Source organism: Carassius carassius, chromosome 19 (genome assembly GCF_963082965.1).
Source record: "Carassius carassius chromosome 19, fCarCar2.1, whole genome shotgun sequence".
Taxonomy (NCBI): Eukaryota; Metazoa; Chordata; class Actinopteri; order Cypriniformes; family Cyprinidae; genus Carassius; species Carassius carassius.
Genome location: NC_081773.1, coordinates 17,821,476 through 17,845,740, shown reverse-complemented (window position 1 = coordinate 17,845,740; position 24,265 = coordinate 17,821,476). Strand labels below are relative to the sequence as shown.

The 24,265-nt window shown below is 39.9% G+C and overlaps 1 protein-coding gene across 1 annotated transcript; it reads left to right on the top strand.

Annotated features, from left to right (window-relative positions):
* The first annotated feature begins 125 nt into the window (after positions 1-125).
* On the top strand, positions 126-14,951 carry rev1 (REV1 DNA directed polymerase). Its single transcript, XM_059500079.1, has 22 exons — positions 126-413; positions 2,235-2,301; positions 3,481-3,613; positions 5,028-5,196; positions 5,273-5,515; positions 6,304-6,998; positions 7,106-7,210; positions 7,308-7,424; positions 7,540-7,666; positions 7,868-7,996; positions 8,101-8,255; positions 8,812-8,931; positions 9,367-9,587; positions 9,700-9,872; positions 10,951-11,195; positions 11,445-11,638; positions 12,195-12,428; positions 12,522-12,633; positions 13,381-13,559; positions 13,715-13,865; positions 13,951-14,053; positions 14,641-14,951. The coding sequence occupies exons 2-22, from the start codon at positions 2,245-2,247 to the stop codon at positions 14,750-14,752; spliced, it is 3,774 nt and encodes a 1,257-aa protein (XP_059356062.1). The 5' UTR covers positions 126-413; positions 2,235-2,244; the 3' UTR covers positions 14,753-14,951.
* Positions 14,952-24,265: the final 9,314 nt, after the last annotated feature.

Here is a 24,265-nt window from a genome sequence, read left to right as displayed (position 1 = left end):
AACGACGTCAGCACAACGTGATTGAAATTCAAAAGCTAAACTCTGCGCGCTGCGTCAAGTGTAGAGTCACTAACAGACCGCTTGAGGGTGCTGTGAGATACAGACAGTACTAGCGCTGTCACAGTGTGACCCCGGCCGAGAGGAGGAGGAGGAGGGACTTGCACAAAACAAGCAGAAAATCTGGCAGAGGCGACAGTGAGCAAACGGCTATCAATGGAGAGAAACGAGTCAGTGGTAAAAGGGGAGAATCGTGCAGTCGCGGGAGTATGTTGATATGGACAGAGCCCAGCATGCACCAAGTCTCTCTTAGTAATCTTTCAAATCCGACGCAAAAGGGGTGGACGCAACCCAAGAGCGGAAACAAAGGCGCTTTGGTTTGAACAAAATACATCTGTAAAGAAGGGTGATAATTGGTGAGCAAAAATTTCAGTTTTCAGAGGTTTCGTTTTAAAAAGAAAGCGCGCATCACACGCAGAGTGACGCTACAGTTGTGCTGTTCTTCTGTGTTGAACTAATCGATCGGATGTGTGCTGCTGTGCTGCACTTCTGCAACATTGCGCTAAAAGGTTTACGGGAATCTAGTTTACAATCCACGAAATGTCACTTGCCTTGTTAGTGTCCTAGGTGTCTGATCACTGTCTCTGTCAGCTGCCCCACTAACTTATTGTCTGCGTCGAATTTAGGTTTCCCGGATTTGCAGCACAGTATTTTCTTCTAGTCGAGACAGTCCAGTGGTCATTCACATGGCCAGGCATGTCCCATGTGACGGCCGATCTGTTAAAAGTACAGCTAAATAAACTCAATCTTCGGTATAATTCGTATAAGGAAGCTGTCACGTCTCATTTTGCAACTGTCTTTTATTTTTATTTCTGATATGTGTACAATATTGTTGCTGGTTGACAGTTCAGTAAACGTGGATCTTTCCATTTGTCAGCTCTTTCAAAGCCTCCCTCGGCCATCCCTGGGTTAAAAAAACTCGACGTTAACCAGTTTGCCATTCTTAGTTGCTGGTTTTAGAGGAGTTTTGGACACTTTTCAGTTAGTCAAGCAGTGAGACCAGCTAACTAACCCAACTGAACACAAGGTTGGACAGGCTGTGAGACCACATAAGTTGGTTTGGTTCTTTTTCAGCTGTAAAATAATAATGATTTTTTTAAATGTTAATCGTTTTTATTGACCGCAAAACAGTCAACTGCATACTGCAGAAGTCCATTGCATGGCCCAATGAAGCAGGTAGCCTATCTGTTGTATGTTTGTAAAGGGTAAAATAATGTTAAAAAATAAAGTAAATGTTTTTGTCCAGAGCTGCCACAGTTTGATTCAGTCCAGTATCACCTAGTAGTGGGTTAAAATGTGTCATATGCCATAACATGACTATTAAATTTGAACATAAGGAGAAATACTCCAGCATGTGTCAATAAATAACACTGGTATGCTGCTTTTTATTAATGAATAGTTTAATTTTAATGTACAAGTTTCTGAACTCTCATTCACCAAATTTAATGAAAACTGAGAGATCTGAAGTGAGCAGGCTGATGATAAAGTTAGAGCCTAGTGTTTGTGTTGAAAGAGAAATCAAGCAAGAACGACACTTTGATGTTTCACTTGAGTGGATAGGAGGTGTGTTTTGGACAAGGCAGATTTGAAGTGTTGTTCTGCACCACATACGTGAAGATGAGCTCAACACCGCTTCCTGTGGAGAATGAGATTGTGTATGTGATTTTTGTACGATGGAGGGAGTAAGCAGGATTCATCCCTAATAATTTTTATTGTGCCTTGCTATGGTCATCACATGCTACAGAGATGAGAGTGACTTCCCTTTTACTTTTGGGATGTGTTGTTTGGTCTGATCTGTACCAAAGAGGCAACATGATCAAGGAGACAGCGAAATGGAGGTCTTGCATATTCATTTATCATGAATAAAAGTATGAGACTGAAACCGATTTTACAGATGACCTGTGCTCTGATAAGGTGTGCAGTACTTTGTGCAGTAGATTTATTCTCTGCTCAGGATTCTGCATTTTAGTTGAATTTTCTTTATTAAATGAGTCATCTGCCTGCTAATTAAAGCTTTATCACTTGTATGTACAGTAGCTCGCTCCCTTTCTATGAGTCTGTAAATTCATGTAAGTGATGGAGAGAACAGATGTCCATAGTTTGTCCTCATTTTTATCTTAATTTTCATTCATTAACATTTAGTTTTTGACTCATTACATTTAATTGTTGTCTTTCAGGTCCCTCAGCATGAGTCGAGATGGATGGAGAAAGAAAGCCAGTGAAGATGATGGGTGGGGAGGACGGGTAAGAGTCTGTTGTTCTTTATTATGAAATGTGTTTATTATTGAAAACAGGAAGCCTCAGCAGCAGCTGTTTTTTATTTTTTTATTTTTTTTTTTATAACTGTTCTCTTTTCTGCTGTGTTGTCTTTCCAGGCTGCCCCTCTAAACACTGTTAATGTATTATTTTTGCTTTAATTTTAACTTGTCCTTAAATTCCCTCATAACCATTGTCTTCGAGTCGAACATTCCCCTTCATGTGAGAGCTGGTGTGTGTGTGTGTATGTGTGTTGATGGTGAAGTCTAGACAGCTTTTCATTTGTATTACACCAGTGAGTAATCTCAATTTTCCTCACTAGTGACCAGCACCTCTGCTCTGCCGCCACAGTCCGAGCAGGGCGAGAGATTTGATATGGTTCAATGTCCTCGTGTTCAACAGGCATTACCAGAACCACACTGGCATAAACATCTCCAAGAACTTCTGTCTGCACTGATAACATTTCACCACATTTCCCTAGAATATGACAACCATAATGTGTTGCCACCAAATCTGACAACCAAAAGGGTGGAGCTTGTGCAATTAGTTGATTTTCAGTTAATAATTTAGTAACTTGCTGGCATAATGCAGATGTGAAAGTGAAGCCAGAGTATGTACAGTATAAAAAATGATTTTGTGCAGAATTAGTAAATTTAATTAAAAACAGCACAAGTGGTTGCCTTCAGGCCTTGTGTGTTTTCCTATCTCAGGTTATATTAATTAAGTTCAGGGGAATTTCCTGTCAGTACAGGTGGAGCGAGTGAGAGGTGTGTGTGTGTGTGAGTCTGTTTATTGGTTCAGGCTTACCTCCTGAATCCCAGCGTTCCCTCCATTGCCATGGAGACAGAGAGCCGCCATGCCAGCAGGGCAGACTTGTACCTCCAGTCTTATCGAATGTCTGAGGCGTAATCAAATGCTTGTCAGTCAGAAGCTGCACGTTTTTCTTTGTGCATATCTATATTGCAGTCTGTTCGTTTTTTTTTTTTTACAGGGGTTAGAATAGTTTTTTACTGTATAAGTTATAAGTGTCTGCATAGTCTGTGTGTGCTCTCTGCTATGCCTCTTTACTTGATTTTATGAGGTTGTGTTGATGTGAGTGGGATTATTTTTTTTGGGGGGGGTTATAAATCAAATTAACTTCACTGGTTTGTTTGTTGAATTTTTTAGGGTGGTTACATGGCTGCAAAAATCTCTAAGCTTGAGGAGCAGTTTCAGAAGGATGCCCCGAGAGAGAAGGAGAAAGAGGGAACGTCCTCCTGTATCTTCAGTGGTGTGGCTATCTACGTCAATGGATACACAGGTCAGATCTCTTCCAGCATCCTCACCTCCCACGTGTGCTGTGATTACAAACGTGAACAGGAAAAAAAACTTTCTTCCTGAGTTGAGACTAGTTTTACTGCATAATGCATCTGGAGCAGCATCATTACCATCATTATTAAAAAAAAAAATGTTGTGTTTTATTATAAATGTTAATACTTATATTTAATAGGAACACCATTTTACATTTTTATAGATCTTTTATAGAGATCATTAACATTTATTGTTGTACAGTATTTCATCCAAACATGAAAATTCTGTCATTCTAATGACTCACTCTCATGATTTTCCATACCTGTAAGACCTTCGTTCATCTCCGGGAACACACATGAAGATATTACTGATGAAATCCAAAAGCTCTCTGACCCTCCATATGAGCAATGCAACTGAAATGTTCCCAGACTCAGAAATGTCATCAGTGCTTCAACTGTAATTTTACGAAGTTGCAAAAATACTTTTTGTGCGCCAAGAAAATAAAAACAATGACTTTATTCAGCCATTCTAATCCTCCAAATCATGTCTTCTGCCATTATCAAGAGTACATCTGGACGTAAACAACACATGCATGTCATGGTACTGTCAGTGTCAATAATGGTGGAATATGTGATTTTAAGGAGAAGAACTTTTGAATAAAATACATTTTTGTCATATTGTTTTCTTTGCACACAAAAAGGATTGTTATAGCTTCGTAAAATTATGGTTGAACCACTGACGTCACGTGGACTATTTTATCAATGTCCTTACAACGTGTCAGTTGCGTTGCTGTCTATGCAGGGTCAGAAAGCTCTTGGATTGCATCAGATATATCTTAATTTATGTTCTGAAGATGAACGAAGGTCTTGTGGGTTTGGAAAGACATGAGGGTGAGTAATTCATGACAGAATTAAAATGTTCAATAATACTCAATAACAGTATTATTGATTGTTTTTATAGAAGGATGAGCATAATTTATAGGAAAAATGGGAAACAATTTAGTATAGGGAACAATTCTCACTATTAACTAGTTGCTTATTAACATACCTATTAATAATATATTGGCTGTTTATTAGTACTTATAAAGCACATATTCTACATGACCATATTCTACATCCATAAGCAGCAAATTAGTTTGTTGAGGCAAAAGTCATTGTTAATGGTTTATTAATAGAGAGAATTGGACCTTTAAATAAAGTGTGACCAAAAAATGAAGTTGAATGATTTGAAAGAAATGTTCCTGTATTTAATTTACCATTAGCGCACTATAGCGGTTTTTTGTGTTCTTACAAATCTTATGATGCTGTTTCTTTTGTGAAGTGCTTTGGTCAGTCTTGTGGCTGTTTTAAATGTGCTATATTAATAAAGTAAACTCGTGTCAGGGTGATGAGAGCTGTGATATCTTGTATTGTGTATTTATGTAGATCCCTGTGCGGATGAGCTGCGCAGGATGATGATGCTGCATGGTGGGCAGTTCCATCTCTATTACACTCGCTCCAGAACTACACATATCATTGCCACCAACCTGCCCAACAGCAAAATACAAGAGCTCAAGGGAGAGAAAGTAGTACGGCCAGAGTGGATCACAGACAGGTGTGTGTTTATGTGTACTTTGCAGGTTATAGAAGCACAATACTATATGCATACAAATGTTTTTGTTTTTGTGCAGTATAAAGGCAGGCCGCCAACTTTCATATGTCCAGTATCAGCTCTATGTGAAGCAAAAAAGCTTGAACTTTACCAGTATCTGTGCACAAGGAAAGCCGGATCTGTCGTTCAAACCCAGTCCAAGCCACCCCCAGTCAGACAGCATCAAGCCTCAGCCCAGCCACACTCAAACCCTCTCAAAAGAAGTTCTCAAATCCACAGCCAGCTTCACTGAGCCAACCAATCACCAGCTAGATGTCAGACTGTGAGTATGCTTTATAAACAAGGATCCATTAGCACATGTGAATGTCAAATGGTGCATGTATTTAAAAGAAAGAAAAGATTCTGCAGCTTTAAGATATAACATGCAACACAACAAATTGATAAAAAAAATGTATTGGTCATATTGATATTTTTGGATATAGAATTTTTTCATTCACCCAATATTTACATTTAGTTGTAAATGTACATTTATTCATGTTGTCATGTAATCTTTAAAAACACTAATAATTAAAAAACACTGTCAAGTGTACTATTTGTTATTTCTTTTATTTAGACAAAATAGTATATAATTTTATCAGCCATTTATCAGTTTTTTTCTGCTATAACAGGTAAATAACTTTTAAATTTATCGTATTGGCCTGCTGGTCAGATAAGACTGCTCTGACGCAAAGGTTTTACACCCCTTCTTTATACTAAAAGGATTAGTTGACTTCCAGAATAAAAATTTCCTGATAATTTACACACTTTAATGGCTCTACTCGATCCCAGACGATGAATAAGGGTCTTATCCAGTGAAATGTCACTAGACATTTAGCCATTTTCTAAAAAAATACAAATAAAATAATATATGTACTTATACTTTATAACCACGAATGCTCGTCTGGAAATCCTGGATTGTTTTTTCTAAAAAAAAGTTTCATCTTGGATGACGTGATAAGTAAATTATCAGGATGCTTTTATTATGAAAGTGTGAATTAATCCTTTAAATAAAAACATTTGGGAAATTATTTAATTATTTGTCTTTTTGTCCTCTCTTCTTTTGTCTTTCAGAAATGGTTCCTGTAGCATAGTCTTTGAGGAGGATGCAGAGAGGCCTAGAGTTAATGGGATACATGATGGAGTTGATGATGATGACACCTGTGCCCTTTTGCCAAGAGGCTCACAAGACCCTTTGTTAACTAATGGTTATGTACACCCTGTGAATGGTGCCTTAAATCCTCTGCTGTTTGCAGAACATTCTCCTCATGTTGTTGACACAGGGTCCCATCAGTCTCACCTCCCACAGACTGAAAGCAGGGATAGGGAGGAGCCCAGCTGTTCTTCTGCTGGGTCAAAATCAAGGTCCTCAATATCCATGGCCAGTCCTGCAAAGCAGCCTGGTCTTCACAATATGCAAAAGAACCTCCATCCAAAACCAACATCTAATCCAGGAACTTCAGGTGCTCCTCAGAAGGGGAATCTTCATGATCAGACAAGAGTTCGAATAAACGGGAGCTATCACACGACCCCTAGCTCCTCCAATCTTGCAGTAATCTCTAGTAATCATCCGGGAAGGTCGGGCCAAGGAGCAGAGGCTGGAATCATATCAGAATTCTTTTCTCACTCAAGGCTGCATCATATTTCTACGTGGCGAAATGAGTTCTCCGAGTATGTCAGTGGCCTTCAGAGCAGGAGGCGAGCTGCAGGAGGAGCTGTTTTCTCTGGAAAAGAGAAACTGAAGAAGCTCAAAGCTAACTGCAGTTCAGGTATCTTGTCTTTGTGGTTTATGTTTGTGTATTTCTTTTAGGTTGTTGAGAAGCAAGTCTTTGTGATGCAGCATTTTGCCGATAAAAAGTTTTTCTCTTTTGCCCAGGTTCCTTAATGGCTGCTCCTCAGGTGCGTCAGTCCTGCATTCTTCATGTGGATATGGACTGCTTCTTTGTGTCAGTAGGGATCAGACACAGACCAGATCTCATAGGTACATTTCAGTGATTTGGAGGGAAGTGCTGAAGTTTCTTGTTGCAGCTTGTTGACTTTGATAAACTGAGCTTTACTGATGGTCAATCTGTATCCAGGGAAACCGGTTGCGGTGACTAGTAACCGTGGTCCAGGCCATGTTCCACAGCGACCTGGTGCAAATCCTCAGCTTGAGTTTCAGTACTACCAGAGGAAACAGAAACAGTATAGGAAAGGTAAGCTCAGGTTCAAGGAGGAAGATGTTGGTTAAATTTAACTTGATGTCTAGAATTCATTTCTTGTACATTTTTGAAATTTGAATTTAGGTGACTATTGTTCTTTCTGCTTTAGAGAAGACAGACGGTGACCTTGAGATGACCCCATCTCCACCATGTGATGAAGTTCCCAGTAATGGAGTGGATCTGGACCTGGCTGCCCTCTCTATGGCAGAGATTGCATCTTGCAGTTACGAGGCCAGGTATTCATTTATAAACATGCCAGACTCCTTTCTTGTGCAGTATGAACCCCCCAAAAAGATTGTAATATTGACATGTCTGTATCCGCCAAACATCCATCCATTTTTAGAATAGCAAAAACTAGACTTAACTTTTTAAATTCCATTGACCTTCATTGTCCACACTTCTAGCAGTACCTGTTACTCTGTTTTTCTCTCTTACAGGCAGGCTGGTGTGAGAAACGGCATGTTCTTTGGCCGGGCTAAGCAGCTCTGTCCTGATCTGCAATCTGTCTCATATGACTTCCAAGCATATAAAAGGGTGGCACTGTCCATGTATGAGACCCTGGCTAGGTACCACATAAAATGTTTTTTGCAACTTTTTTTGTATTGATACTTTCTTAATGCCAACAGACAAAGGCAATAATTATTTTTTTCCATGGTTGCTTGTTTTATAGTTACACTCATAACATTGAGGCTTTGAGTTGTGATGAGGCGCTAATAGATGCCACAAATCTTCTGGTTGAGCTGGGAGTTACACCTGATGATTTGGCTCGAGCCATCCGTGAAGACATAAAGGAAAAGACTGGTTGCTCTGCCTCAGTTGGAATGGGTTAGAGAATTTATTTACTGACCTGCATTTTGTTCCAAACCTTTATGACTTAATTTCTTCCATGGAACCTTTTAAAAATATGCTACTCTTTCTCATTTCATTGCAAGTGCAATAAATGGGAATACTGAAATGATGCAAAAGCGCCATAAATGTAGCATAAACCTCATGAGCTGTATTGTGTAACTCTTCTAAAGCCATAAAATAATATTGTGCTTTTCTAATGAACTTTTGTGATAATACCAAAGTCAGGTACAGTGAAACAACTTTGGTTTGTTACTCACACTAAGTTATTGTATCGCTTCAGTAAACTTACAATGCTTTAACTTTTTTTTGGATCTCAAGAGTTCCAGTCCTCATTTACTTGCTTCTAACTTGAAAAGAGTGGCCAGGGTATTCTTTAAAAATTCAACTTCCAACAAAGTCATAAAGGTTTGGAACAACATGTTAGAATTTAAGTTTAATGACAAGGTTTTAAAAAAACAAAATTTGTTATGATGTTGCTCGTATTCCTTCATTTCTGTAAGCTTTCTGTAACTTCCCTTATACTTCTTAATAGGTTCCAACATCCTTCTTGCTCGGATGGCAACCCGTAAGGCAAAACCAAACGGGCAGTACTTCCTCCGATCAGAGGAAGTGGATGATTTTATCAGGGATCAGCCTGTATCCAGTTTGCCTGGTGAGAACAGAGCATCCTACATTCAATACCATTCAGAAGTTTAGGTAGATTGGTACTTAAAAAAAATGTTTTTAAAAGTCTTATTCACAAAAAGGCTGCATTTATTTTATAAAAAATAATACAAAAATACTGACTGACACTTTAAGGATTCTTTGAAGGAATTTACACATTTTCAGGATTCTTTGAAGAATAGAAAGTTCAGAAAAACATTTATTTTGAAATTAATTTGTAACACTAAATGTCTGTACTGTCACATTTAATCAATTTAATGAATCCTTCTTGAATTATAGTATTAATTTATTTATTAAAAAAAAAAAGTTTGACCTCAGATATTTGAATGGTAGGGTATTTTAATCTGAATGCAGTGTTTTACAGTGGAATTTATTTCTGTATTTGTGTATGTCTGGACCGATGATTCTGTGTTCTAATATGCAGGTGTGGGTCGCTCAATGAGCTCCAAGCTGACCTCCCTGGGAGTGAGCACCTGTGGTGACCTACAGCAGTTGTCCATTTCTCGACTGCAGAGGGAGTTTGGGCCAAGGACAGGACAGACGCTTTTCCGCTTTTGCAGAGGACTGGATGACAGACCTGTGCGCAGTGAGAAGGAGAGAAAGTCTGTGTCTGCAGAGATGAACTACAACATTCGGTTCACACAGGTTTTGAAGTATACAAGTTATAGCAGTCATTGCAAAACATCTTGTATCTGTCATTGTCCTTAGTCTGTTGACCTCTGTCATAAGTTTCCCATCACCTCTAATACTTGGCTAGGTTGAAGAGGCGGAGTCTTTCCTTACAAACCTATCTATGGAGGTGCAGAAGAGGTTGGAGGGGGCAGGGCTTAGAGGTCGCCGGATTATACTGAAGGTCATGGTGCGGAAACCAGGGGCTCCAGTAGAGCCAGCCAAATATGGTGGCCATGGGATATGTGACAACTTTGCCAGGTGACTTGCACCAGGATAAATTAACAATGTGCTCTATTAAATGCACTACAGATCATTTCTATTTTGACATACATCTGAGTGAAACAGGATATTAAAAAAGAAAACAAAATGTTGGTAAATTTGTTGGTTGTTGATTGGTTGGAGGCAGATCTGAATGCAAGCTTGCAGTTGGTTTGGGATTGGTGTTTAAGCTGACTAATAAGTAGAGATTCAATTTATGCCATACTGATGCACAAGCCACGGACGGTTAAGACAGTTGACTCCACTGTGTGACCTGTCTCTCTTTCTCTCTCTCTCTTGCTCTCTCTCTCTCTCACACACACACACAAAACGTGCAAAACTTGAATATTTAATTTAATATTTGAATATTCAATAGCAAAACTAACAACAAAACATACTTACAGTAGCTGTTACAGAAGCACCGGATTGTCACAGCAAAGTCAGAATTACCTCCTCTCTAGGTTCACGAAATGGTTGTCCTTAAAATGCGTTGCTGTTCTGTTGTAAGTAATCTTAAAGATTCCTAAATGCATCTACTTTCGGAAGGCCAAATAAAGTGCTTTTGCTTTCGCCTAGATACACACAGCATCTCCCCGACATGGCTGCATCAACACTAACTGCGGTTACTGACACCACACCTTCTTTCTTTACATGAACATTTGGGCGGAATTATGCAAATATTTCCACATAGTGACGTAGACGTGGGGGCGTGTTTGAATGAGCTGTTTTGGTGGGCGTGGCAGAGTCAAACGTTGCAGACCTGTTACTTGTTCAGATGAGTATATATAGTGAAAATTCTAATTTGGGTCATATATTCCAAGACGTAGGCTAGAATCTGTGATTCCAAAGTACCGTGAATATCCACACCAGTGCGGTGACTGACTGATACACATACTCAAAACATTAGATTCATCCGTGCTGGAAGATAATTCCACACAAAGATAATTCTGCAGACAACTGCAATTGCAGGTTTTCAAACTGAGATGGCGACAGAGGCAAAACTTACGGACTGCAGCTTTAATACTGACCAAACTATTTTTGATATACGTTTGACATTCACATTACTGTCACATTGCAGGTCTGTTTTACTTGCTCAGCCCACAGACAGTGGACAGCTGATTGCTGCTGAAGTTATTAAGCTATTCCATGCCATGAAATTGGATGTAAAGGAGATGAGGGGAGTGGGACTTCAGGTGCAGCAGTTGGAGGGATCACATACAGACCCATCAGGACAAGGGCCCTCTCGTGGTCGCTCTATCAAAGACTTGCTGCTGGCCAAACAGCCTACCCACAGCCCCACGAAAGAGACCCCAGCACCACAAGGTTGGAGCAGTGTGGTTAGGACAGGGTTCTTCAAATCCAGCCCTGGACTGTCCTGTACACTTCTAGATCTAGCCCTGGTCAAACACGCCTACCGGTTACTCTGAATGCCTTGATTTTCTCACTCAGGTGTGTTTGATTAGGGTTGGAGCTAAACTCTACAGGGCCAGATTTGAAGATTCCTGGATTTATAGGATATGTGTAGGATTCATGTTGGTATCTAACTCGCCTTCCCTGTTGCTTGTATTTTAGATGGTTTAACCAGCCCTTCTTCATCCAGAGCTTTCTCCTCCATTTGGGAGAGAGTTACCCCTCCATCCTCACCACCTTCCACCAGCTCAGATCCAATGCCTGGAACAAGTAAAGGAGGACTTCACCATCCACACACCCCCAACCATGTCAGGACATCCCTAAACATCAGCATTGAGGTGCCATCTCCCTCTCAGGTTAGATTCTCCTCGCTTGGATGCACCTCAGAAACAAAAATTACACAAACAATACCTAATATCCAGACAGCAAGGTCATCATCTATAAGAAATACTTTCATTAAAAAAAGGATGCATTAGATTGATCAAAAATTACAAAATATTTGTTACAAAATATTTCTAATGCTCTTTCTATTAATCAAAGAATCTGGATGTATTGGTAAAAATGTATCAGTTGCAACAAAAATATTAAGCTGCACAACTGTTTTCAACATTTTGAATACTCAGCATATTAGAATTTTTTTTATTTTAAAGGATCATGTGACAGTGAAGACTAGATTAATGACTCCTGAAAATTCAGCTTTGTCATCACAGGAATAATTACATTTTAAATTATATGGAAATAGAAAATTATTATTGTACTTTTAAAAAGTACAAATATTTAACAGTATTGCTGCTATTTTTGCTATTTAATTATTATTATTATTATTATTTTTTTTACAATTTTAGTGACTCTACTCTTCTGTAGAGTAACATATTAAATGAACGGTAAGCCCCTGTTTTCCCTTTGATTCAGGTGGACCAGTCTGTTTTAGAGGCTTTACCTGTAGACATAAGGAGACAGGTGGAGCAGTCCTGGAGACACAGAGAGGAGCAGCCCAGCACCTCGTCTCATCTCTCAACCCCGCCTCGAACCTCCTCTTCTCCTCCTCCAGGTCCATCGCTTGGCACCCTTGTACTGCAGCTCCCAGACCAGCCAGGTCAACCATGCACAACGGGCATTATACTAGAGCTCCCTGACTTCTCCCAGGTACATGCTATTAACATCCCAGCCACAGGGAGGAAACATGGGGAAGTGATCAGAAACTAGTATTTTAGATATCCTAACCTGAACTTTTAACAGGTTGATCCAGATGTGTTTGCAGCTCTTCCCAGAGAGCTTCAGGAAGAGCTTTGCTCTGCTTATAGAAACAAGAGAAACGCTCAAGCCCTTGTTCAAGCTCAAAGCAGTGCTGGTGAGTAAAAATGAGTAGGGGTGTGCAAGTTATCTACACCATATACATACATTTATTGCATCTCTTGAAGAGTGTTTTCCCGTTAAAGGGATAGTTCACCCAAAATGAAAATTGTTATCATTTACGCGCCCTCATGTTGTTCCAAACCAGTATGAGTTTCTTTCTTACATAGAACATAAAAGAAGATATTTTGAAGAATGCGGGTAATCAAGCAATCAAACTATTCCTTTAAGGCCAAATGTCAGAAAGAGTTGCTTTGCATGTACAAAGTAGTTGTGCATATATAAATACAGTGTAGATCTGTGATATATTTTATATATTTTTGTTAATTGTATACCTTGTGTAATTTACTCAGAGATCGCTATGAAAATAGCATTGATGGCATGGCGATAAAAAGTGAATGAATGAATAAATAAACTTAAAAAATACAGTACAACCTTATTGATTTAACTTTTAAAAGTGTAGTGAACTGAGTTTTTCCAGACCTATCTAACCAAGAGCTAATTTTTGTGTTATTAAGAGCACTCACACAGTACTTCTTTCTTTAACTGATTTCATCTTACTGAAATCATACTGCACATTCTAATTTGATGCCTAATTCAGTTTTTATTAACAAAGTAGTAAAGATGTATAATATTTTAGTTAATTGCCATTAGTCATAAAATAACATGACACTTTTCAGCTTATTGATTTAATATTTAAGTAACACTATACACAATGTCTCTAACCTTGCTCTCTTGTTTCTAGTCGAGCAAAAACACACATTTCCTCAATTAAAGCAGCCTGCAGTGGGGAAATTGAAGCGCCGCTACAAAAAGAGAAATGCTAGTCCTGTCAAAAAGGGGCTAAGTCCACTAAAAAAACTGTTTCCTGGAAACAGCCCTGCCAAATCCAGCCCCTCCAAAACACTTCCTCTGCCACTCAAACAGCCAGGCCTCAAAGTAAGCCTGTTTTCTTCCGTTTATCTATAATATCTTCAGCCACTTTATACACTTTAAATACATCTGTGTTAAAATGTCGACAAATTTTTTTTGGAAGGGGGGGGGGGGGATTATTTATCTGAGATGTTTTTCATTGGTAGACAGAAAATGTACAGTGCCCATCCTCTACGAGCACAGATGTCCCAGAGACGCTGTCCAAATTTAATCCCCGCCCAGTCCCAACCCTAGCTGGAGCTTATGAATTCAGTGACATCAGAACTCTGCTTCGTGAATGGGTCACCAGCATCTCAGGTATGGCAGAACAAGACCTTTTTACATACCAGTATATATTTGCAGTGTGCAATTGGTTAATTTGTGTGGTGCTGCATATTGACAGAACCTATGGAGGAGGACATTCTCCAGGTGGTGAAGTACTGCACAGAACTCGTGGAAGATAAAGACCTGGAGAAACTCTATCTTGTCATCAAATACATGAAGAGGTATAGCTCTGAATTCCCAGCTGATTCTTAAAACAAACACAAGTACATTATAAATCTCTTCAGTAGTAATAATACACTACCGGTTAAAAGTTTGGAGAGTAAGATGATTTTGTGTGTGTGTGTGTGTGTGTGTGTGTGTGTGTGTGTGTGTGTGGATGTGTTACTATTGTGTTACTATGTTTCTATTTCAAGTAAATGCTGTTCTTATAAACTTTGAATATTCATCAGATAATCTTCAAAAAAAAAAAGTATCTGTTTTCAACATTATTCTTATTAATGTTTCTTAAGCACCAAATCAGCTTATTAAAATAATTTCTGAAGGATCATGTGACAAATAATTTTTTTATAAGATATTAAAATCGAATACAATTATTGCAATTAAACTGTTATTTTGTAATATTTCTATTTTTAATTTATTAATTTAATTTATTTGAATTTTTTTTATAGCAATGCAGCTTTGGTGAACATAAGATACTTCTTTCAAAAACATTTTAAAATCTTACGGACCCCAAACCTTTGAACAGTAGTGCAGGTTGATTGGGCCTTCCTTAACTTAACTGTTGCATTGTTTTAACTGTTGGTTTCAGACTTATGCAGCAGTCCTCAGAGTCAGTATGGAGCATGGCCTTTGATTTCATCCTTGACAATGTGCAGGTAGTGGTACAGCAAACCTACGGTAGCACTCTGAAGATCACATAGGAGGACCGTCCTAACCTCAGTCACTGTGACATCAGCCCAGACCTGCCACCTCATCATGACATGTGAGAGACAACAAAACCACTTGAGTCTGCCAATCATCGTAGCATCGCGTGTCCTCTCCTCAGAGAACACAGAGGATTTCGAGATCATGCCAGTGATGATGAGGAACAGATTAGCAAACCAGCTACACTCAGAAGCAGCTGAAAAATTAACATTTTACAGCACTTTTAATCTTGGTTAAAGCATTTTTGATTTTTAGTTCATGTTAATTATTGGGTTAACTAATATTAACATGTACAACCTGGTGGGAAGTCGTGGCCTAATGGTTAGAGAGTCGGACTCCCAATCGAAAGGTTGTGAGTTCGAGTCCCGGGCCGGCAGGAATTGTGGGTGGGGGGAGTGCATGTACAGTTCTCTCTCCACCTTCAATACCACGACTTAGGTGCCCTTGAGCAAGGCATCGAACCCCCAACTGCTCCCCGGGCGCCGCAGCATAAATGGCTGCCCACTGCTCCGGGTGTGTGCTCACAGTGTGTGTGTGTGTTCACTGCTCTGTGTGTGTGCATTTCGGATGGGTTAAATGCAGAGCACAAATTCTGAGTATGGGTCACCATACTTGGCTGAATGTCACTTCACTTCACTTCACTTCACTTCATAAAATTTTTTTTTTTTTTGAATGTTTTAAACCTAAAGCAAGCCTCTTTGCAATCTGTTAGTTTTTAGATTTTTTTTCTTTTCTTTCTTTTTCTTAATTTCTCGTACTCCAGAACAAGTGTTTATCTTGAAAGCCTCAGAAGTATTTACAGACTTTGTAGCAAAGCAAAATGGAGTGGCATGTTATTTGCCTTTTATTGGTCAGTCTGAGATGTTAAAAGTGGAAATCGAAAAAAACAACCCCTTATATCAAAGTCAGTTTAGCATGTGGATACTAACATTTTATGTAAAGCTAACATTTATGTTTTTAGAAAAAATATTATTCCTCCTTTATTGAGCGTTTCTTATTGTATGTTTGTCTGTATCTGTAAAAGAGCTAAGAGAGAAAGAAATATTTATGAAGAAAAAGATTAAAACATTGGCTAGGTTAATTTTGCTAAATTGAGTTTCAAATGTCCTGTCATGCTTCTCAGTCTTTTATTCAAAATTTGTGGATGTGATGCACCTCTCAAGTCTTGTTCAATGTAGGTTTGGCTTTATGTATTAACAGAATGTACTCAAGTCCTCAAAGTTTGTACTTTCTTGGTTTTAAGAAGCTGTTCAAGAGACTGTTCTGTTATCACATATTATACATGACATATACAGAGAGGAAGGCCTAAAAAATCATATTTGGTCAAAAATCTGTCATGACAGAATGACCCGTGCCTGAAGACCTGAAGCTGTGACAAAATTTGTACGTTTTCTAAATTTGCAAATAAATTTGGATAAGTGATACTGTACTATACTTGTTTTTGTGTGTGTGTGTGTGTGTGTGCGTATTTATTATTTGTGGATCAAAATGGATCTATAAACAATGTCACCAACAATGATAATGTAACAAAAACATCTTATGCTAAGCTAATTAAAGAAAATACCTAAAAAGGACAAAGAGGAAGGCACAATGCATCTATTTCTGGTAAAATCTGTGTAGCTGTAGATTACTATTTAATAAGACTGAGAAAAGATATAGTTAGTTGTGATGTAAAACGATAAAAAAGGTACAGAATTATCATTTCAATGGTGCATTTGAAGAGGCAGTATCCACTTCATAAATGATTTATTAAATTTGCCTTGCATTTATCTGGTCATATTTGAAAATGTAGAAGAATACAAATAAAATATGATTTGGATCTAACGTAAATTAAAAAAACAACAAACAAAAAAAATTAGAGCGCATTGTTTAAATGTACTTCTAGCCTTTGTGTAATGTAGCAAAATTCTAGTTACAGTAACAAAAATTATTATAACTGTTGTATCATTAGTATAAGTAATTGTGATTACCATGTCCGTAAAGGTATGTCCAGTAACAGTATAGAAAAAATGGCGTGCTATTTTGAAATAGGTGAATTCTTTTTACATTTGCACAGAACTGTATGACAGAACAATAAAACATAACTATATTAGTATGAATAGTGCGTTCACACTAAAAATTCCAAAAAGAAAACTTGCAATTTAAATACCTGGATGATGCACTTAAATAACCTCTGCAGAGCAAATGTCGGGCCGGGGGTTTATTACCTTGTGGGTGTTTTCAAACTGCTGGTTGTTCCCTTTCATAGGTCACTTCGATGCTGCGGTGACGTCACCACGTATGGGAACACCTTCGGTGTGACGAATGTCTGAAGCCCTATACCATCCCGCCAATCTTATTGGCCAAATAGCGCGTGGCAACGCCCAGCATGCGTAAGCATATATATACCTGGTGCCGCGCGCCATTTACCTCAGATTTCATTCCTTCAGTACGAAGCGAATCTTCTGTGTCCTATTATCTCGCGTTCTCAGCGATCATCTACGAGCAGTATACTCCTCTCCGCGGACGCGATGAGTCAACGAAAGGTAGGAGCCGTATGATGGGTTATCACGAGGAGGCACTTATGAGAGGTTCGTTGCAGCCTCTCTACAGGTTCTCTCCTTGATAGCCTATGGCTACAGTAAAATATGCATACACTTCCCCTGTGCACTAACGCCAATAGGAAGTATCCGTGCTCTGGAGTGTATTTCTTAAGTCGCCTCGCGTCTAACCCCCACCTTTTCGCTTCTGCGGTCGCCGAGGCCCCGCACGAGGTGTTGGTTAGGGGCGATATGTGCGGCTTGACTATGAATACAGTGATGCACTGGAGTTCCACGTGCTCGCTCTCCCCCACTCGAGCGCGTTAATCAACAGTTTTGCTCTTCAAATGGTGTGAAGTTTTTAGCGCGTTTTCGCTAGCGGCTTGGCCCGATGTTATCTTGTTGGATTGAATCCTGCCGTGGATACGCTTCAGGATTATATACAACGAAACGCAGCGAGTTTGACGCACATGCATTTCTTCATGTTAATATGCCAGGGACTATGCCCTTCACTGAGAGTGCTGTTAGACTGCTAATGCACATCTACCCTCTCACTGCAGTCCCCATACTCTAACTTTGACTGTCTCGCAGCAAGGGCACCTCGAGCGTCATTGAACTGAGCTATCATTCGCGCACCCCCTCAGACACTCTGCACAATCCAGTCTTCAGAGTTTGAGGGACGGCGCGGAGGCTGGCAAAGATGGCCAGCGTATAACGGTTCACACAGCTGCCGCGTTCTCGCTAGCGGCGTGGCCCGATGTTTATCTTGTTGGATTAAATCCTGCTGTGGATACGCTTCAGGATTATACACAACGAAACGCAGCGAATGTGACGCATGCGTTTTTCCCTCATGTTTGCCAGGGACTGTGCCCTCCACCAGAGAGTGCTGTTGGATTGCTATGCACATCTAACCCTCTCATTGCAGTCCACACACTCTACATTGTCTGCCTCGCAGCAAACGGTGCTTCAAGCAGCATTGGATTGAGCTGTAATGCCAAACGTTCCCTCAGACACTCTGCGCAATCCAGCTTTCAGAATTCGAGGGGCGATTCAAGGGTCCTGCACAGACGACCCATTTATGAAGGCTCGCACAGCCGCCGTTTTTCGCTAGCGGCAAAGCCCGATGTTCAATCTGTTGGCCTAATTCCTGCCGTGGACACGTTTCAGGATTATACACAACGAGACGCAACGGCTCTTATACATACACTTCCCCTGTGCACGAACGCCACAAGCTTTTCGTGCCCGGACATTTTAACATGTATGACAGCGTTGCAGGAAGCGGAAATTTTGAGACCGCTAGTATGGTCTCGGGCCGTGTATGAACGCTTGCCCGACATTTCTCTATGGGTGTTACGCACGATTTGTCACGGATACACCATTCAGTTTCAATAAGGCCCGCCTCCTTTCCGCAGAATTCTTTCCACGGTGGCGAAGCCGATAGAAATAGCGGTGCTGCGACAGGAGATGTCAACTCTGCTGAGCAAAGGGGCTATAGAGGAAGTACACCCCTCTCAGATGGAGGCGGGGGTTTTTTACAGCCGTCATTTTGTGGTAAAAAAAAAAAAAAACACGGCAGATTACGACCCATTCTGGATTTACACCATCTGAATCTTGCACTCAGGCTGAGGAAATTCAAGATTTTAATGATCATCAGGAGACTCAGGAAGTTCCTCAGATTCGCTTTAGAGAGCAAAGCGTATCAGTACTTCTCAAAGTGCATGGATGGATCTCTGGCCCCGTTGCGGCCCCAGGGCGTTCGTGTTTGAACTATTTTAGGCGATTGGCTGGTGTTTAACGCAATCGCAGACTCAAGCACACTCTTATGGGGATCTTGTGCTGAATCATTTAACAGCCTGGGCTTATGCATGGAATGTTTCACCCCGTTGTCTCCGCATCGGACAATTCCGGTGACACGGCGATGTGTGATGTCGCTAAAACTATGTATGTCAACCGAATTCTCCTGACCGGAGTCCGGCTGGGGATTTGCGCTTCCCGAGAGACTGTCACGACGGATGCGTCTTTGACCGACTGGGGAGCTGTTTGTCAAGGGAGTTGGCACATAAACAGGTTGGAATTACTGGCTGTTTTTCTGGCTCTACAGTATTTCTCGAATCTGCTGATCGGCCGTCATGTGCTGCTCAGATCAGACAACACAGCGGTTGTGTCATACCTGAATCATCAGAGAGGATTATGCTCTCGCCCCCTGTGCAGGCTGGCGAAACATGTTCTTTGATTTCAGAACTAAATTCTATCGATCCGAGCTGTTCATGTCCCCGGACGTTGGACTTTGGAGCGAATTTGCTATCCAGGCAGACTCTGGAGCAAGCGGAGTGGGGATTGCACCCCCAAACGGTGAGTCTCCTATGGCAGATTTTCGGGGAAGCGAAGTGGAATTGTTTGCGTCAAACACGACTACGCATTACCCGCTTTGGTTCTCCCTATGCCCTCCAGCACCCCTGGGCTTGGATGCATTAGCCCACAACTGGTCCAGGACCAGTTTGTATGCGTTTTCCCCCAATCTGTCTGATTTCGGCGGTATTATGCAGAATACGGGTGGACAGGGTGGAACAGCTGCTGCTGGTGGCTCCGCGGTGGCACACACACAGCCGTGGTTTGAGGATCTGATCAATCTGTTAGCGGGCTCTCCGTGGGAGATTCCCCTCAGACAGGATTTATTATCACAAGCACAGGGACTGATTTGGCACCCGAGGCCAGATCTATGGAATCTGTGGGCGTGGCCTCTGAGCGGAGTGAGTTCATATGTCCCGGTCTTTCTGCTGAAACTACCGAGACTATACTGAATTCTAGAGCAGCTTCTACGAGAAGCTTATATGCTTTCAAGTGGAGACTGTTTACGGCCTGGTGTGAAACTCATAATAGGGATCCAGTTTACTGCCCAGTGGCGTCAGTACTGGAGTTCCTTCAGGAACGTTTTTCGGATGGAGTGACACCAGCTACCCTAAGGTTTACGTGGCAGCCATTCAGCTTACCACGAATATATAAATGGTGCCTCAGTGGGCCGTCATCCACTGTTTCTCGTTCATACAGGGTGCGCGACGGCTGAGGCCTTTCCGCCCCGTGTGGGTTCCTTCATGGTTTTTCCATTGTGTTGCATGGTTTATCAGGGCATCTGTTGAGCCCTTGGAATTTGTTCCGGATAAATCCTGACTTTTATAGCACAGATTCTGTGGAAGTGTTGTTGCGACTAAGGCCTAATTATGTACCTAGGTCGCATCTATCCCTTTCGCTTTCAGCAGGTGGTCCTGGAGGCTTTTTCTCCTGCTGCGGCGGAGTCTGGGGATCTAAGTCTTTGCCCTGTGAGAGCGTTAAAGACTTATGTGGATCGTACTGCCCCATGGCGTGAGTCTGACCAGCTGTTTGTCTGTTTTGGACATAAGAATAAGGCCATGCAGTTACGAAACAGCGCATGTCCCATTGGCTGGTGGAGGCTATTTCCTTGGCCTATGAGGCGCGCGGGCTCGCTTCGCCCTTAGGAGTAAAAGGTCATTCCACGAGAGCAGTGGCTTCTTCTCAAGCCTTTCTCAGTGGATCTTCTATGGATGATATCTGTGCTGCGGCAGGCTGGTCCTCACCGAGCACTTTTATCAGGTCTTACAGTCTGGATGTGAGGATGGCTCCTGGCTCCCGGGTTCTCTCCGCTTGAGCAGATGCTTCCTTGGATCCAAGCTATCAGGTACGTCAGGCGTGATGGTATAGCGTTCCCATACGTGGTGACGTCACCGCAGCATCGAAGTGACCTATGAAAGGGAACATCTCGGTTACGTATGTAACCTTGGTTCCCTGAATAGGGAACGAGATGCTGCGGTTCTGGCCATGCCATACCTTGATAGCTTTCTTCTTCTTCGTCATGAAATCTGAGGTAAATGGCGCGCGGCACCAGGTATATATATGCTTACGCATGCTGGGCGGTGCCACGCGCTATTTAGCCAATAAGATTGGCGGGATGGTATAGGGCTTCAGACATTTGTCACACCGAAGGTGTTCCCATACGTGGTGACGTCACCGCAGCATCTCGTTCCCTATTCAGGGAACCAAGGTTACATACGTAACCGAGATGTTTCTAAACCATGCAATCAAAATGATCCCCCTTACCCAACCCCACCCCTAAAGCTAACATCACTATGACGGCAGCCAATCAGGTATCATGGTGTAAAAACCATAGACAGTAAAAGGTAAAAACCAGGGGCACAGGGTTTCATATTTTTTAAGCACCCCTGGGCGCTGCCATTGGCTAGCGGACCCCCACCTGCTGTTAGCATTTCATTGACTCCCACTCATTTTGGCGTCACTTTGACAGCGAATAACTTTACATCTGAGGTGTTTAAATACTCCATTTGTCCATCAATAATTTCTAAAGAAACAGGAAAATGTATAAAAGGCTCCATTACCTTGTATCTTACGTTATGTTCCCGTAGAAGCAGTTTTTGTAAAAAAATAGGCTAACGATTGCGTCATAACCAGCGACTCTCTGTCGCGCACAGTAGAGAAATTACCGTATGGACAGGAGGAGAAGCTCGTAGGAAATCCTTTACTACTTTGTTCAACTTCATGGATAAAAAGTACAAAACAAGTTTTTTTTTAGCTGAATTTACATTTATGAATGTGAAATTTTGCCAAAAGTATTAATAAATGTATAATGAAGTACGTTTTTTCTTTACTTTGACTTTTATAAAAAAAACAAAAAATAACATCCTTCCACAATAAGGCAAAGTCTTTATAAATATGGTCAATGATGAATCTGCCAAAGGTTTCTGAGGTTTTGCCAAAATGTTCTTGTGTGTGGGCAATACCAAAATTGGTGCAAAACAGTTTCAGGGTGGTCTTCACAAAAAAGAACAGTTTGTATTGATGTCCCTTTTAAATAATCTCATGTAAAAATCTGGTGAGTCAGCCACATCAGGGAGGGAGACAGAAGTAGGTGAAAGTCTGCCAGTATAAAACTTTCAAATTTCCACCAACAGGTACTTTTGGCATGGGCTTTAATATATAAACACAATTTCACCCCCCATAAATTCTTTATTTGGAATAATCAAAATATTTTATACAAAAATAGATCTTTATTTTTTGATAAATGGTTTAATAACGGTTTACTTTTAGTATGTCAACTATTTAACAACCAAGGTTTTTTAATGACTTACAGTGAATTTCTTTCTGAATACAATATGCCAGTTACCCCCAAAGAGTTTGCCATAGTCATGGGAGCAATACCATCAGGAATCTGTGTCCTCTTTAAAAACTACATTCACTCTCCTTCTATAATTACCACTTTTCCTGAGCCAACCGAAACTCCAATAGGTAAAATATGTTTTTCAGGAAAAAAAGAAAGAAATAATAAAGTTAATCTCTTTTTCTTGATAATATCATTTCTGTTTCTCCTGCAATTTCTTATTGGAGTAATTTATTTAAAAACTTAAATTGGAAAAGATTTGGTCCTTACAACAGAAATATTTTCTAACTAATAAAGTAAAAGAAGTGTCCTTTAAAATAATAAATAAATTCTACACTGTTAAATATTTTATGATTAAATATAAAAGTAATATTGACACAAAATGCTCATTTTGCCAAGTTCAAACAGAAACTGTTTATCATTTATTTTGGTCTTGTTTCTATACTGAACAACTATGGAAAAATATTGAAATATTTATTAAAGATAATATCCAGCAAGATATATCAGCAACCTTTAAAGACATTATTTTTGGATATTTTGAGTCTGACCCCAATTAAAAAAAGCCTGCTTTGTTATTAATTTATTTTATTTTATTGGCAAATTTTACATTCATAAATGTAAATTCACCAATAACAAACCAATTTTTATTGTTGTTTTGAAAGAATTTAAAATGTACCTTAACACTTTTTCATCCTCAGTAAATAAGAAAGCTATTAAAACTATTTCAAATTGTAATGATTTTAATTTGTATACACTAAATGATGTATAAGATGTCTTACCCTCATGATTCTTTTTTTTCTTCTTCTTCATTTCTCCTTATTTTTATTTGCCTTAGTTATGTTCTGATAATTTGTATGTTCAGATGACATTGTACTGTACATTATTACTATATTTTGTATTGACTTTTTTGTAATTCTGATAAAAAATTGTATACCATGTTTGTCATCTCTATTGTTTGCAAGCATAATAAAAATAAAAAAAAGTCTGCCAGTATACTTAAAAAGCATGATTGTGCCTGATGGAATGGCATCAAATACAATTGCGAATTCTTTCGGTGTAACAGGAATGTTATATGTTGATAGAAATTCTCTATAGGAGAAAAGTCGCCCTTCTGCATTAAATAACTGGTCCACCAGCAGAATCTGATTACGTACCCAACTCTCAAAATAAAAAGACTTGTTCTTATATAAAATATCTCTCTTATTCCAAATTAGATACCTGTGGGGTGAGAAATTATGCTTGTAAATAAGAGACCTAGCTAAAAGGACCTGCTTATGAAAAGTGGACAGTTTTACAGGGAGTTTTTATACATTGTAGTTACAATTCAAAATAAAGTCCAGACCACCAAAACGAGAGAATATATAATGGGGAATAAAATTCCAAATCAAAACGGGGTTTTTAAGAAAATGCTTAGCCCAATTAATCTTAAAGGTATTATTTAGAGTATTGAAGTCCAAACAATTGAGCCCACCAGATTTATATTGCTTCTAATTGACTTCATTTTTCTCTGTTGAATCCAATGGGGTCGCTGTGTCCATTTCTTTTACTGTCTATGGTAAAAACACCCTGATCTGGTAACTTCCATTACTTTCCTGCAAAAAACAGAGTGCACATAAAACCCAAACGACTATTGATTATTGTGTGCCACACCTTTCATTACATAAAAGTGTTTGCTTCGTTAAATATTATGCTGTACGCACTTCAAACGTGTCAGTTCAGAACTGTTTTTTCCAAGTAGTTTATTGTTGATTTTAACAAACAAGATAAAGAGAAAAATTGTAGGAACAAATGCCATGTTGTTT